This window comes from Metschnikowia bicuspidata, assembly GCF_001664035.1.
Source record: "Metschnikowia bicuspidata var. bicuspidata NRRL YB-4993 chromosome Unknown METBIscaffold_1, whole genome shotgun sequence".
Classification (NCBI taxonomy): domain Eukaryota; kingdom Fungi; phylum Ascomycota; class Pichiomycetes; order Serinales; family Metschnikowiaceae; genus Metschnikowia; species Metschnikowia bicuspidata.
In genome coordinates, this window is record NW_017387731.1 from 1,330,755 (window position 1) to 1,344,603 (window position 13,849).

Genomic DNA, 13,849 nt, shown 5'->3' on the forward strand with positions numbered 1-13,849 from the left:
TTCTCTGGAGACAGTTGGTATATGCGAATTGATCATGGTGTTTGTGAATGAGTGTAAGTATCGGTTTACGAATTTTGTTCCTGTCGCGTAATTTTCGCTTGTCGTTGACGTTTATCGTTTCATTAGTCCCAGGCGGTCGTACTCCGAACGCGCTACCAGTCGGTATCGGTTGTATGTGAGGTTGATCATTTGAAACTTCCTCCCCGGAAACGTCATCTACAAGGGCCTCCCCGGAAGCGTCGGCGTCGGCCGCCCCGGAAACATCGGTGACAGGATTGGTAATGTGTAGTTGTGGGCGGAGGATTGGTGTCAGTGGCATCAGGTAGGGCTCTTCGACTGTAGGCTGTTGATCAAGGACGGATGGGTGGGCGTCATTTGATCGTTCATCTTCAGTACGCTGGTGTTGGAAATGTGAAAGCTTGGAGTTACCGTGGCGAGTGTCGTCGAGTTGGTGCCGCTTGTGCTTGGTCATTTGTCGGAGAGTCGACTGCATCTCGTGTCGTTGACGCTTTAAGGCACCGTCCACATCGTGCACTAGGGCGTTGGAAAAAGTCAGTGCGGCCTGGGCAATGTCGTTGTTATGGTGCGCCAACTGTGCGTGAACCTGGTTGGTGACTATGTCGGTGTGTCGCCGGACCATGTCTTGGTTAGTCTGAAGCGCATGGTGGACACCGTCGCTGACCTGTTGGGTGACAATGTCAGTATGTTGTCTGACGCGTTCATCGTTTGCGGCGATGGCGTCATGTACCCCCGCCGTCTGCGTATGAAGGTCGTGGTGTATACGGTTGATTTCGGTATCAAGTTTTTCGCTGTGAAGCTGTAGTTGGGCATCAAGTAGGCGGCCATATTTTCGCGAGGACTATCGGCGAGTGCATTGCAGTCTTCTAACTTGTGAATCCGTAAGCAATTTGGGCATATCTCCGGTTGTTCATTGAGAATTCGCATGAGTATGCTTAAAACCTTTTCTGGGTTCGTAGCGTACTTGTTTACCCTGGTTTTTTCTTGTTTGTTCCCGGCTGTCTGTATCGCATGTATCCCGCCTTGGTGTGCGATGCCAAGTTGTTCGCTTCGGAAGTCGGCTTCAGTGCACCCAATGCTTTCTATCGTAGTTTGCAACAAGATGCGTTGTTTAGTGTTCAACACGCCTGCTTCTCTCTTCTTTGCCTGAGAGTGCATCTTCGGCCATACGTTGTCCGCAAAGTCTGTTACCATTTTTTCGTAGCTAACCTTGCATTTTTTGTAATTTGCCTCTCCGTGGTACCATTGATCAATGTCGATCGTTCCTGCGGTAGGATATCCAGTTAATAAGAGCGGTAAGAGTGTCCGCGCAGGTGGGTGGTTGATGTCGTTCTTCTCGTATTTTTCATCGTATTTCCCTGCGAGTTTGACTATTTCTTTTATGACCCTGACGTTTTCTCCTGTCCAGTTCCTGATGAGCGTCAATATGACGATTAATTCGTCGAAGGCGTCGTTTCTGATATTCTTTTCATTCAGGTTGGCTGATTCAATTAGTGCCGCTAAAACGTGTCCAGCGTCGCGCTTCTTCTGCCATGAGAATCCATTCTCCGTCACGAGATAGGGGAGGTTCTTCAACATTGCGTGTGCGATCTTTCTATTGCCATTTCTGAATCTGTCCCTATATTCCGTGATTTTTGGAAAGTATTTATTCATCAAGCTCATGCTGCTTGCTGCCAATAACACTTTGAACCTTTCGGATTCCTCAAGCTCTTTGAGTATATATCTCTTTGCCTCGGTTATCTCAGTTGGTATTTCCTTCTCTATAGGCTTTGGCAAGGACAAGGAGTAGTTTATCACGCTCTCGACCATGGTTTCTATGTCCTTAGCAGGTTCAGTCATGCTGACTGCGATCATTATGTTGGATGTGTAATTCATCTCGAACGCTGCCTGGACTTCACTTCCGTACAAAGTCCCGATTTCCGGGGCGCTCGTAAGCACCGGGGTCGTTGAAGTGCCTGGTTCGTTCATTCGCTCAGTTAGTAGTTCAATTTGACTCTTAATCTTTCAGTATCAGATTTCTCAATTCAAGTATGTACAGTACTTCGGATCCTTAGAATACTACTATTCCCTAAAAACCCTTGAGAAAAAAGGAAAGAGAAAAAAATTTCCCTGTACGGAAGTCTTTTCCTTTTGCCACGTGAGGGATGCCTACATGGCGGATACCATGTGACAAAGCGAGATACCGGCGCGCGCTTAGCGAATTGTTTGCGCTGCGCAATTCCGCCGGAGCCACGCCAGGCGACATTTATAAGGCCCGGCCGGCCCGTTTGTACTTATCCGTTTTTGGCCTTCCGACTCTTCTCTGTAACCGTGCCGAATTTCTGTTGCCAGCCGCGTCCGTCTCTGCTGATCTGCCGCTGCGCCCCATCGTTTCATCTCTGCGCCCCATCGTTTCATCTCTGTGCCCCATCGTTTCATCTCTGTGCCCCATTGTTTCACCGTGCTTCACCGTGCTTCACCGTGTTTCACCGTGTTTCACCGCTGTTCAAGAAAGCAGCTCCTGACACGCCAGCCCCCAGACCCAGCAGCCGTCCCCAAACCGCCGGATTCGAGCAACAATCGCCGTCGGCCTGCACATGTCCTTGATAGACTCCGAGCAGACGCTCCTCACCGGCGCCCACGACAGCCAGCTCTACGGCTCGGTGGCCACGCGAAGCGGTCACGTGCACATCTCCGCCAAAGAGGAGCTCGGCGTCGTTTCCCGGTCGCTGGCCCCGCTCGTCGTGACCTTCTTCCTCCAGTATCTCTTGTCCGTGGTTTCCATCTATGCCACCGGCCGGTTGGGCCCCCGCGAGTTGGCCGCGGCGTCCTTGGCCGTATGTTCGTTTAACATCACGGGTCTTTCCGTGTACCAGGGCATGGCCACGTGCCTCGACTCGTTCTGCTCGCAGGCGTACGGCGCGGGCAGGCCCACGATGGTGGGCGTGTACTTCCAGCGCTGCTCGTTGATGATGATGGCGCTCACCGTGTTCCCGCTCTGCCCGCTCTGGTGGTTCTCCGGGCTGCTCTTGAAGCTCATGGTGCCGGACGCCGAGTTGGCCATGATGAGCCAGCAGTACTTGCGCACGATGATCTTGGGGGCGCCCGCGCTCCTCTTGTTCGAGACTGGCAAGCGGTTCTTGCAGGCGCAGCACATCTTCCAGGCCGGCACGTACGTGTTGGGCGTGGCCGTGCCGCTCAACTTCGTGCTCAACTGGCTCCTCGTATGGCACCCCACGTACGGCGTGGGCTTCGTGGGCGCGCCGTTGGCCACAGCGCTCTCGTACTGGGCCACGTGCCTCTTGTTGCTCCTGTACGTGCTTTTCGTCGACGGCAAGAAGTGCTGGGGCGGGCTCGACTGGGCACGTGCCCGCTCCAACTGGCTGCAGATGCTTGCGCTCGCGCTCCCCGGCGTGGTCATGGTGGAGGCCGAGTACTTGGCCTTCGAGGTCATGACCATTCTCGCGGCGTCGTTCGGCACCCTGGCGTTGGCCGCGCAGTCCATCGCGTCCAACGTGGGCAGCTTGCTGTTCCAGTTGCCGTTTGCCGTGTCCGTGGCCGTGAGCACGCGCGTGGGCCACTTCGTGGGCAAGAGAAAGGTGCCGGAGGCCCGCCTCGTGACGCGTGTGGCCATGGTGCTCGGCGTGGCCATCTCCGTGGTCAACTTCGCGTGGATCTTGGCGCTGCGCAACGCGCTCGTGGCGGTGTTCACAGAGGACGCCGACGTCTTGCGGCTCGGCGCCGACGTGCTTGTTTTGGTCGCCGTCAACCAGCTTGCCGACGGCATCAACGTGATGCAGGCCGGCGTGTTGCGGGGGCAGGGCCGCCAGCGCATCGGCTCCAACGTCAACGTGGTCTCCTACTACGCTGTGGCGCTCCCCCTTGCGTACGTGCTTGCCTTCCGCATGGGCCACGGGCTCATGGGCTTGTGGGCCGGGTTGGTGGTGGGCGTGGCGGCGTTGGCCGCGGCCGAGTCCGCGTGCGTGTGGGCCAGCAACTGGCCGCGGATCCTCGCGGACTCCGAGGGCCGCCACGACGCGTAAGGCGGCCTGGGCGTGGTTAGTGCCAGGTAAATGGGGCCACGTGACCATACGTCACGTGATGCGGGGTAAGAAGTCTGGTCACGTGCGGAACCAACTCGCGGGACGGAAGGGTAAGGGGTGTGGTCACGTGTGTTGAAGGTCACGTGATACGCCCGTCCCGTTTACCGCCATCACACTGAAGACGGCTACCCGCCAAACTTTCCCCCAGCTGGCTTCTAGATGGCCGCCCCAAGCCGGCTGCTCCCGGGCGTCCTCGCGGCCATTTATAGAACAAAAAAGCATGATTTCTTAAGTCACAGCCCCTTGGCGCGTCTGTTTGAACGTTTGCTTGAGTACGGGACACCCCAGATCAATATCCTGGCCAGAAGGGTTTGTCTTGGACAGTTGAGTAATCGGTAACCCATGGGGTTATAGTGTAAAAAGAATCAATTGTGACAAACAAAACCAACGTATTTGAGACGGGTCATTTAAAATATCGGGGGAGAAAAAAACCTCCCTCACTTGTATACTCGTCGCGCTCCTAGTTCCAGGTGACTCCGGATATTGGAATGCCGTCCAGTCACATGATCATTGACATAAGCCCTAGTTTGCATATTTCGCCTACTTATGGAAACATTTCACGGAGCTTGACGAGCTTAAAAAGTGTGTGCAGTGCGTGTTGACTCTTGGACCTAATAATCATGTGACAAGGAACACGTTCAAGTTCGCACCACTTACCCGAAAACCGAATAGCGCGATGAGTATATAGAGGGAACATAATTCCCTCCAAGATATTTTTAGAAGATCAGCCGGAACTACAGTGGTGTTTTGTTACCCCAAATAAAGGTTTATTTCAACATTCTAGTACATCATGTCGCAACGGTATCTCAAGTGTACCAGTTGGAAAATACTTGTGGACAAGACATTGAATTAGAATATCCTATACTAAAGCAGAAATACAAGACGGTTATGAGCCCTGAGCCGACCGCTGGGCGGATGCTTACATCGACTTTCGGAATACTCCAAGATGAGAGTCGTACTAGTGTGTGGAAAATATTCTTTGAAAGAAAAATATTTGAATTTGACCAAAATGTTTTCATTTTCTACAAGGAAGGACCGCAAGGTTTGCAAAAGAGATTCGATCTCTCTCTGGAACAAGATATGGTAATCGGGAGAAAGATGCAGTCATTGTCAAACAACTTCTTAGACGTGATGTTCAAATTGAATGTGTCAGAAGACGTGTTGATTCTGAGTAAATTGAGGAACACGTCCATCAATCGAGAACATATAAATCAATTTGTTGAAACACACCAGCCTAATCCAGAAAAATTCACTGAAGACCATGTGAAGATTGCGGAATACTTGATGAGGGAAATGAGAAACTCTCAAGGAGTGGATGAAAAATCCTCTAGGTTGACCAGAATGAAGCATTCAGTTTTGGTGGAAATTAGCATGTACTTATTGGAACTGTACACAGCTTCTGAAATCAGTGCAGTATTTGAAAACTACCGAATTAGTGACAAGACCCCAGTGACTCTGAACTCTTACGAAGATGAAGTTGAGTTTATTAGATTGATTGGAGTGGATCTTGAGAAACACAGACGGTTCAGATCTGAGAGACAGATAACTTATGTGAGCAAGAACCTAGGTGGAGACAAAACGATTGTCTGCCATCATTGCAAAAAGGTAGGTCACAAGAAAGCACACTGTTTTCAGTTAAGAAATCAGAACTCAGTACCAAGTAAGACATCGAATGCTTTCCTCAACATCGTACGGTTCATCAATAACACTGGAAGTGATGCACATGTAGTAAATGACATGGCATATTTCCAGACATACAAAGAAGGCCCAACTGCATTCGAAACAGTAAATGGCGAGAACGAACCGGTGTACTCACTTGGTTCTGGAGAAATAAAGGTGAAGCTCGGAAAAGGCCATGAACGAACACTATCGAATGTATATTACGTTCCTCAGAGTGGTACATCTATCTTCTCATTGAAAGAAGGTAAGATATATGATATTTTTGCAAACTTAGCTGTCAGTACGACAGGAGATAATATCACAATTGAGTCGGGGGAGGTTATTCATTGACAAAGACATGAGGACGTGGATGTTTCATAAAGGATTAAAATATGAGACCACGGTGCCTGGAAGCCATCATTAAAATGGAATGGTAGAAAAAAAACAAAGAGATACTCAGACAGAGGTAAGGACACTTTTCGCTGACGCGAATATGCCAACAGTCTTTTGGACAGATGCGTTGAGAACAAGTATGGAGATTGTTCATTGGACTTCAAGTGTTTCGATTGCGATAAGTGGAGAGGAGAAAACCCAAAGTTTTTTGCTACTTCAATCTTTGGAAGTTTGGTGTATGCACATATTCCAGATCATCGTCCTAAATCAAAGCTTTATACTCGTGCAGTGGAGACAGTTTACCTAGGACAACTACCTGGTAGAGCTGCAGGAAAGTTCTTTTCGTCTCAAGCAAACGCAATCTTTGATTTTGATCAAGCGGTATTTGACCGTCTGACTTTCTACTTTGATAAACATGGTGAACAAATCCACAAAGTAATAGAGAGATATTCCAGTGGGATGGTTGGAAATGTTGGCGGATTACCTCCATTAAAGCAACAATCTCACAAGGTATCGATAGATGAATACCGAAATCTATTCAATGTGGTGGATCTTAGAATGCTAACCAAGGTACAACTCCGGATGACCAACCTCTGTTATCAGGTGAGAGGACAGAAATTTGCTAAAGGATCTCTTCCTACTAAAGGCTGCCCAGTATTCGAATGGATCAAGCTTTAGCAAATATGCAGAACCCTCTAGGGCCCGTGATTTCCCAAGATACCGCTATGGAAGATGCAGTTAATCTAGAAGGTTCAATGTCAAAAGAGAATATACCTCAGAATATGGTGATATACGAAGAAAATACAATTGGTAAAAAAGTTCAAGAGTCAGTTAATAATGAGGTGGAAGATCTAATTGCCAATAATTACCGAACCGAAACAGTGAAATCAGTTGATGATACTGTCCTGGACGTAATTGAGGAGAGTATCCCACCTAAGTCGCAACTAGAGGTATATGATTCAACTCATGATCAATTAGCTCAAAGAAATTCTTCCTTAGATCTAATCACGCAAACAGGAAACTTGCAATTAACACCTGCTCAGTCTACAGTCTACTGAAAGAAGTAAGTGGAGACAACGCAAGGCGTTGAAATCTAAATAGAGACTGGCCAGTAGACAGAGACTTAAGCAGGAAGAAAGGCAAATGATCAAGCGTGATAAGATTTTAGAAGTTGTTCTCATTATACAGATTTGGTTTATGATCAATCGCATTGCAATAACATCGAGGTAATTGAACCAGATGATGATATGATATATGTGGGTCAGATACGTAGAGTTCCACTGACTCAGGAATTCTATGAATCTGATGGACTAGTTGCAACGAAACTTCACTCGTAACGTATCGCCTTAAAGGCCGCTCTTGAGTGTGTGGACGAGTCCACTATGAATCTTGAAAGGAACAGAGACACGTTAAGATATCGGGGCGGGCAACTCATGTCACATATATAACCTTCCTCGTCGTATTTCTGTAAAATTTTGCAACTTATTTTTTTCTCTCCATCAACAAGGGGTACCAACTTGTCCAGTGTATTAGTTGGAGTCCTCATTTATCTTACTGAGCCATCAAAAAACCTTGTATCTTCGAGAGCTTCGATACAACCTTAAGATATCCTCAAGCTCAATCCCAAGATCTCTTATGGTACTCCCGAGTATTTCATTCGATCTTTGCTAAAGATAAAGGTCTTTGCCTTTTTTTACTTGCTCTTTCATTTGGTCCAAAAACTAGCATATCTTGATGTAGAGGATTCCACTTTTTGTCTTTTTATGAAAGAAAAATGACTCAGCTCACTGAAAAAAAAAAGCATAATCATTCTCCTCACAGATTCGTGCCAAACTCTCGGTGATTGATTTAATGTATACATGGATTGATTCTATTTATAAATTATATTTTATTTCCAATTGACAAAACGCCCTGTATTGTCGTATGTAGATATCTTTCTCCGGAGAGCTTTTCAAAACGGCTTAAATTTCCGAAGCAGTGTATTTTTCTTCGGAGAATTTGTTAACAAAAGTGACAAACGGGTATAGCGAACAACTGGAGAAAATGTTATATTATAATCAATTCCTTCAGTCTGATGATGTCCCAAAGCCACAGGTCGTGCTATATATGACCATTGTCTCTGAGTGCAAATACCCAAATACAACTCGTCGCGTTTTTTCCTATTGGTAGATTTACCAACTCTCAAAAGAATTGTTTTTTTTTTCATGTACATTGATTTCACTGTCCATTGCACCGAGCCACTTCAACTTGGATGGCAGTTGTAATACCTACTTATACGATTTCGGAACTGTCTTATCCTCATCCTTCGCTAAACTGTAAAAAATCCGAAAACCAATACATCCACTCGTCTTTGATAGCAGCCTTCCACCGCGCAACTCTTGGTTCTGAATTTTAGAACTTTCATGGATTAATATTTGCTGCCACAACTTTTTTATAGTCTTCCTTCTCCCCTAATCAAGCTAGATAGATTTTTCCTAATGCGGAAATACGTTGAAAAGACGCAATTTACTGAAACCTTCCATATCTTTTGTTCTGAGATGGATAAGTATCAAAATAAAAATCAATGAGGTTATCCATCTCTTAGAGTGTGAGTCCATAACAAGCTTCGAGCGAAGTCACGACGCAACCGGTACATCAGGTAAATAAGATTCCTGAGTCAGTGGAACTTTGTGTAATCATATCTTTATCAGGATCAGTAGAACTCTTTGTAATCATATCTTCATCAGGTTCAATTACCTAGATGTTATCGTAACACTACTGGTCATAAATTAAATCTGTATGAGTAGGATCAATTTTCGGGTTCGTATGACGCTTAATCCTTTGTCTTTCTTCCTCTTTGGTTTTTTGTAAATTGGCCTGTGCCCTTTCAGATTGTAGCGCCTTGCGTTGTCTCCGCTTCTTTTGCTTGACCGAACATGATTTAATAGCAATTTTCCTGTTGACGCAATTGAATCTATGGAAAGATTTCTTTGGGCTAGTTGATTATCAGCAGTTGCGATTCGGGTTGCATAATCTCCATTTTTTTTCGTCGATAGTATTGTCTATTGAGTCAGCTGTTTTTGGTCGCTCATTATTGGCACTTGGATCTTCCATCGTACACTCAATTAATTCTTGAGCTTTCCAACCAATAAAAATTGTGGTTTCTTGTGACCTTCTTTGTAGCAGTGATAATAGATGATATTTTTATGAGACCAGTTTCTTGTTCACAGAAGCAATCGGATGTTCAGATTTGGAACTTCTTTTTTCTCAAGAATAATTTCAGTAAGCTCATCATCATCTTCGTATACGTTCAGGGATATGGAGGCTTTCCGCTTAATATGTATCTATAGCACCGATTTAGCTGCTTTTACTAGCTCCAGTAGGAAGAACCAACTATCTACCAGCACTGGATGCTTCCTTCTGGTAGCCTTCAGCGTTTCTCATTCACTCCTTGGCCACTTCTTTTCTCTCTCATGAAATATCCAGAAATTTTCACATGATTTTCAGAAATTATTTCTAGATCTGGCTCGTAGATTTCACAAAGTATTCAATATGATCCTTACTGATAACATTTTTTAATCCACTTTGTTTGAATTCTTTCCTGACACATTTAGGTTGCATATCACTTCTAGAAAGATGTTCGATGATGTCAGCATACTTCCACTGACTACCAAGTCATCTGCCTTTGTGATAGAGAATTCCTTTTTAAACCTTCTGAGCCCTCGTCGTAGAAGATAATTAAATTTTAGTCTTGCTCAAAATCCTTTTTGAATCCTTCATGATGAGAGTTTTTCTAGTTTGTAAGCTGTAGCTAGTCGGAGTTCCAACAGTCAGTCCTACTTCTTGTAAACGTCGTAGTTTAATCAGTTCTAGACCTCAAAGGAACCTCAGGTTTCACAGTAAGCCCAGGTTTTCGCAAACAGTAATTCCTAGTGACAGTGAAACAGTTTTCACGTAAGCCCTTGTCTCACAATAAGTCGTACTTCTTTCAGTCAGTCTTGGTTTCCATGGCAAGTTCTAGTACCCGAAGTATGGCCTAGTTATAGCAAAGAGTAGTTGCAAAGAGTACTAGCTATAGTAAGTCCTAATTACAGTAAGGACTAGTTACAGTGAAAATTAGTTACGTCACAGTAAGGACTAGTTACAGTAAGGACTAGATACATTAAGGACTAGTTACAGTAAAGACTAGGTATAGAAAGTCCTAGCTCTCACTAGAAGAGCCATTTCGCACAGTTTGTCCCAGTTCCAGTCAGTCCCATTTCTCCCAAGAAATCCTAATACTCACAATAAATTCCAGGCCCAGTCACATTATTTCCCAGTTCCGACAGCCAGTCCTGCAGTTCTCATTTCCCAGTCCCGTCCCAATAAATCTCAGTTCTCCCAATGAGAGCTAAATCTACAATAATTCCTAAATCACACAGTGAGTCCTAGTTTCTACAATTAATTCTAGTTACAGTGAGTCTCATTTACAGTGTGTCCCACCTCTCTGAGGTAGTTCCATTTCTCACGATAAGTCTTAGTTCTCACGTAAGTTCTATGTACCTGAAGCCGTGTTAGTGCTGTCAGTCCCATTTCTCACCGCAAGTCCTCATTACAAAGAGTCTAAGTCCTATTTCTCACAATCAGTCCTAGGTACAGTAGGTCCTCTTTTTTGCAGTCAGTCCTAGTCACAGGAATTCCACTTCTCACAGCAGACCTGGTTATGTCTTAGTTACAGTAAGTCCTTGTTGTCACAATAAGACGCAACTACAGTCATCCCAGTTCTCACGATAAGTCCTAGATCACACCGTGAGTCCTAGTTTCTACAAGAAATTCGAGTTCCAGTGAGCTCCTGTTACAGAGAGTCCCATCTCCCCGAGTTAGTCCCATTTCCCAGAATAAGTCCTAGTTCTCACGTAAGTCCCATTTACCTGAAGTCGTGTAAGTGCCAGTTCTGACGTCAGTCCTATTTCCCACCGAAAGTCCAATTTATAAAAACCCTAGTTCTCACAATGAGTCCTATTTTTCACAATCAGTCGTAGTTACAGGAAGTCTCAGTTCTCGCAGTCAGTCATAGTTACAGTCAGTCATAGATCTCACGTAAGTTCTAGTTGTCACCATAACTCCAAATTACAGTCAGTCTTTTTTTCACAGTCAGCCCTGGTTTTTACAGTCAGATGTAGTTCTCAAAATAATTTCTAGATTTCTTAATAAATAATAGTCACAGTCAGTCTCATTTTCACAGTCAGCCGTAGTCCTCGCGTAAGTTCTCGTTGTCACCATAATTGTTAATTACAGTCTGTCTCTTTTTCACAGTCAGACATAGTTCTCACAACCAGTTTAAGTTTTCTGAATAATCCAAATTACAGTCAGTCTCATTTCTCACAATACGTCCTGGCTCTCATAGTCAGTCCCAATCCTCCCAATCAGTCCTGGTTCTCACAGTCAGTCCTGGTTCTCACAGTCAGTCCTGGTTCCCACTTTTAGTCCTGGTTCCCACTTTTAGTCCTGGTTTCCACTTTTAGTCCTGGTTCCCACTTTAGTCCTGGTTCTTACAATAGTTTCTAGTTTTCTGAATAATTTTTAATTACAGTCAGTCCTTTTCCACAGTCAGTCCTAAATACAGTCAGTCGCATTGTTCACAGTCAGTCCTGGCGCTTACAATAATCTCTAGTTTTTTGAATACTTTTTAATTACAGTCAGTCTCTTTTTCACAGTCAGACATAGTTCTCACAATAATTTCTAGTTTTTTGAATAATTCCAAATTACAGTCAGTCTCATTTCTCACAGTCAGTCCTGGTTCTCACCGAGATTCTAGTTGACACAATAATTGTTAATTACAGTCAGTCCTTTTTCACACCCACCACAAGTCCCAGCCAACCAAACCCAGCCAACCATTCCCAGTCAAACCAGACCTGCTATCCCAGTCCCAGGCCCTCCCCATCAACCGCATTTTGCGGCGGCGCGCGGCGCTGTGTGCAAGCCGCGATGCCCATCGCTCCCATCTCCCTCCAGCCCATCTCTCTCCAACCCCACGCAAAACTCTCCACATGGGCCGCAAATTCGACAAGAAGGCCGCCAAGACCTACAGCGTCGTGCACCGCGCGCACGACGACGCGCTCTACTTCGACAACGACGCGCCGCAGCACGTGTTGGTGGAGGTGCCCGACAGGCCCAAGCACGGCCAGAAAGGCCCCGCCAGGACCCCTGGAAAAACACCCCCCGCCCCCCCTCTGGCGGCTCTGGATGCCCGCGTTCGGGAGCGGGGCGCCCGGACGGCGGCCCCGCAAAACCCCCGCGCCAACGAGGGCTTGGCCGCCCTGTACGGCGTCCTCTACGACGACTCCAGCTACGACTACATGCAGCATTTGCGGCCGCTCGGCCAGGCGCCCGACAGCGTGTTCATCGCAGCCGGCGCCGCGGGCGGGCCTGCCAAGCCGCGGCGCACCATCGACGACCTCGTCCGCGACGCGCTCCCCTCGCAAACGACGCGTGCCGTGGCGCACGATGAGCTCGAGAGCATTCCGCGCGAGCTCCAGGGCCTCAACCCGGACATGGACCCGCGCGTGCGCGAGGTGTTGGAGGCACTCGAAGACGACGCGTACGTGGAGCACGGGCCCGGCGCCGGCGACGATGTTTTCGCCGACTTGTTGCAGTCAGGCCCGGCGGACGAGGGCCTGGACGCAGGCGACTACGACGAGTGGGACATGGACAACTACCAGGACGCTGGCTACAGCGACGCGGGCGACTCGGACGGCTCGGCCGGCTTCGGCGACCCGGCCCTGGCGCCCGCGCCGGTGGTGCTCGACATCCCCTACGGCGCCGGCGAGGCGCCGGCGGACGCAGGCCTGGCGGGCGTGGTGGACAATGCGTGGGAACGGGCGTTCCAGCGCTTCCAGAAGGCGCAGAAAGACCGGCCCAACGCGTGGGACTCGGACGACGACTTCGACGACGACGACGACGCGGCCGGCGAGGCCCCGGACACGCTTGGCGAGCTCCCGGCGCTCGGCGGCCCGAAGAAGGCCCGCGGCAAGCTGCGCCGCAAGAAGGGCGCCATGACCGACACGTCGGCGTTCTCCATGTCGTCCAGCGCGTTGTTCCGCTCCGAGGGCTTGACGCTCCTCGACGACCGCTTCGAGCAGCTCGCCAAGACGTTCGAGCACGCGGAGGACGACGCGCCGCGGGCCGAGTTCTCCATGGCCGAGGAGAGGGGCGACCTCGAGGACATGCTCGACGACTTCTTGGACAACTACGAGCTCGGCAGCGGCGGCCGCAAGCTCGTCAAGAAGGACCCGCGCATCGACGCCATGAAGGCCGCGGCGGCCAGCGTGTCGCGGGGCAAGGCGGCGCAGGGGCGCCAGAAGGACGCGCGGCCGGCGGCGCCGGCGCCGGACTCGGCCGCCTTGGACGCCGCGTTCGGCCACATGGCGCTCGAATAGGAACGGAATGCCGTTATGTCTTGTGAAGGCCTTAGCATGAAGGCTGAGTCTTAGCATGAAGGCCGAGTCTTAGCATGAAGGCCGAGTCTTAGCATGGAGGCCGTGGCCACCGGAGGCGCCAGTGGCCTTCTGCCCCCGAGAGAACGGCCGCTGCATATGGCGCAGGGCCACTCTTGCCGGGGCACCCTTTCGTTTGTAGCAATGTACTACCTGCTGGCTGATTTACAAGCTCGCGGCCGGGTCACTCGACGGCCGCGGCTTGCCGTATGCGGGCGACCCGCTTCAGATCCCTTTGGACCA

The 13,849-nt window shown here is 48.5% G+C and overlaps 5 protein-coding genes across 5 annotated transcripts; 3 read left to right on the plus strand and 2 right to left on the minus strand.

Moving 5' to 3' along the window:
* Positions 1-198: 198 nt before the first annotated feature.
* On the minus strand, positions 199-2,382 carry METBIDRAFT_29616 (uncharacterized protein). The gene has a single exon (XM_018855448.1). The coding sequence runs from the start codon at positions 1,984-1,986 to the stop codon at positions 616-618; it is 1,371 nt and encodes a 456-aa protein (XP_018713558.1). The 5' UTR covers positions 1,987-2,382; the 3' UTR covers positions 199-615.
* Positions 2,383-2,594: 212 nt separating this feature from the next.
* METBIDRAFT_36505 (uncharacterized protein) lies at positions 2,595-4,040 on the plus strand (the record flags this gene model as incomplete). Its single annotated transcript, XM_018856744.1, has 1 exon — positions 2,595-4,040. One exon carries the CDS (start codon positions 2,595-2,597, stop codon positions 4,038-4,040), a length of 1,446 nt encoding a protein of 481 aa, XP_018713559.1.
* A 2,087-nt stretch (positions 4,041-6,127) lies between these two features.
* On the minus strand, positions 6,128-6,560 carry METBIDRAFT_98496 (uncharacterized protein). The gene has a single exon (XM_018859472.1). It carries the CDS (start codon positions 6,304-6,306, stop codon positions 6,145-6,147), a length of 162 nt encoding a protein of 53 aa, XP_018713560.1. The 5' UTR covers positions 6,307-6,560; the 3' UTR covers positions 6,128-6,144.
* On the plus strand, positions 6,561-7,344 carry METBIDRAFT_98495 (uncharacterized protein). Its single transcript, XM_018859471.1, has one exon. It carries the CDS (start codon positions 6,815-6,817, stop codon positions 7,208-7,210), a length of 396 nt encoding a protein of 131 aa, XP_018713561.1. The 5' UTR covers positions 6,561-6,814; the 3' UTR covers positions 7,211-7,344.
* A 3,170-nt stretch (positions 7,345-10,514) lies between these two features.
* LTV1 (Ltv1p) lies at positions 10,515-13,549 on the plus strand (the record flags this gene model as incomplete). The annotated part of the gene is made up of 9 exons (XM_018859376.1): positions 10,515-10,551; positions 10,582-10,586; positions 10,652-10,658; positions 10,789-10,847; positions 10,931-11,026; positions 11,169-11,210; positions 11,332-11,372; positions 11,480-11,573; positions 11,954-13,549. 9 exons carry the CDS (start codon positions 10,515-10,517, stop codon positions 13,547-13,549), a joined length of 1,977 nt encoding a protein of 658 aa, XP_018713562.1.
* Between the last annotated feature and the right edge of the window lie 300 nt (positions 13,550-13,849).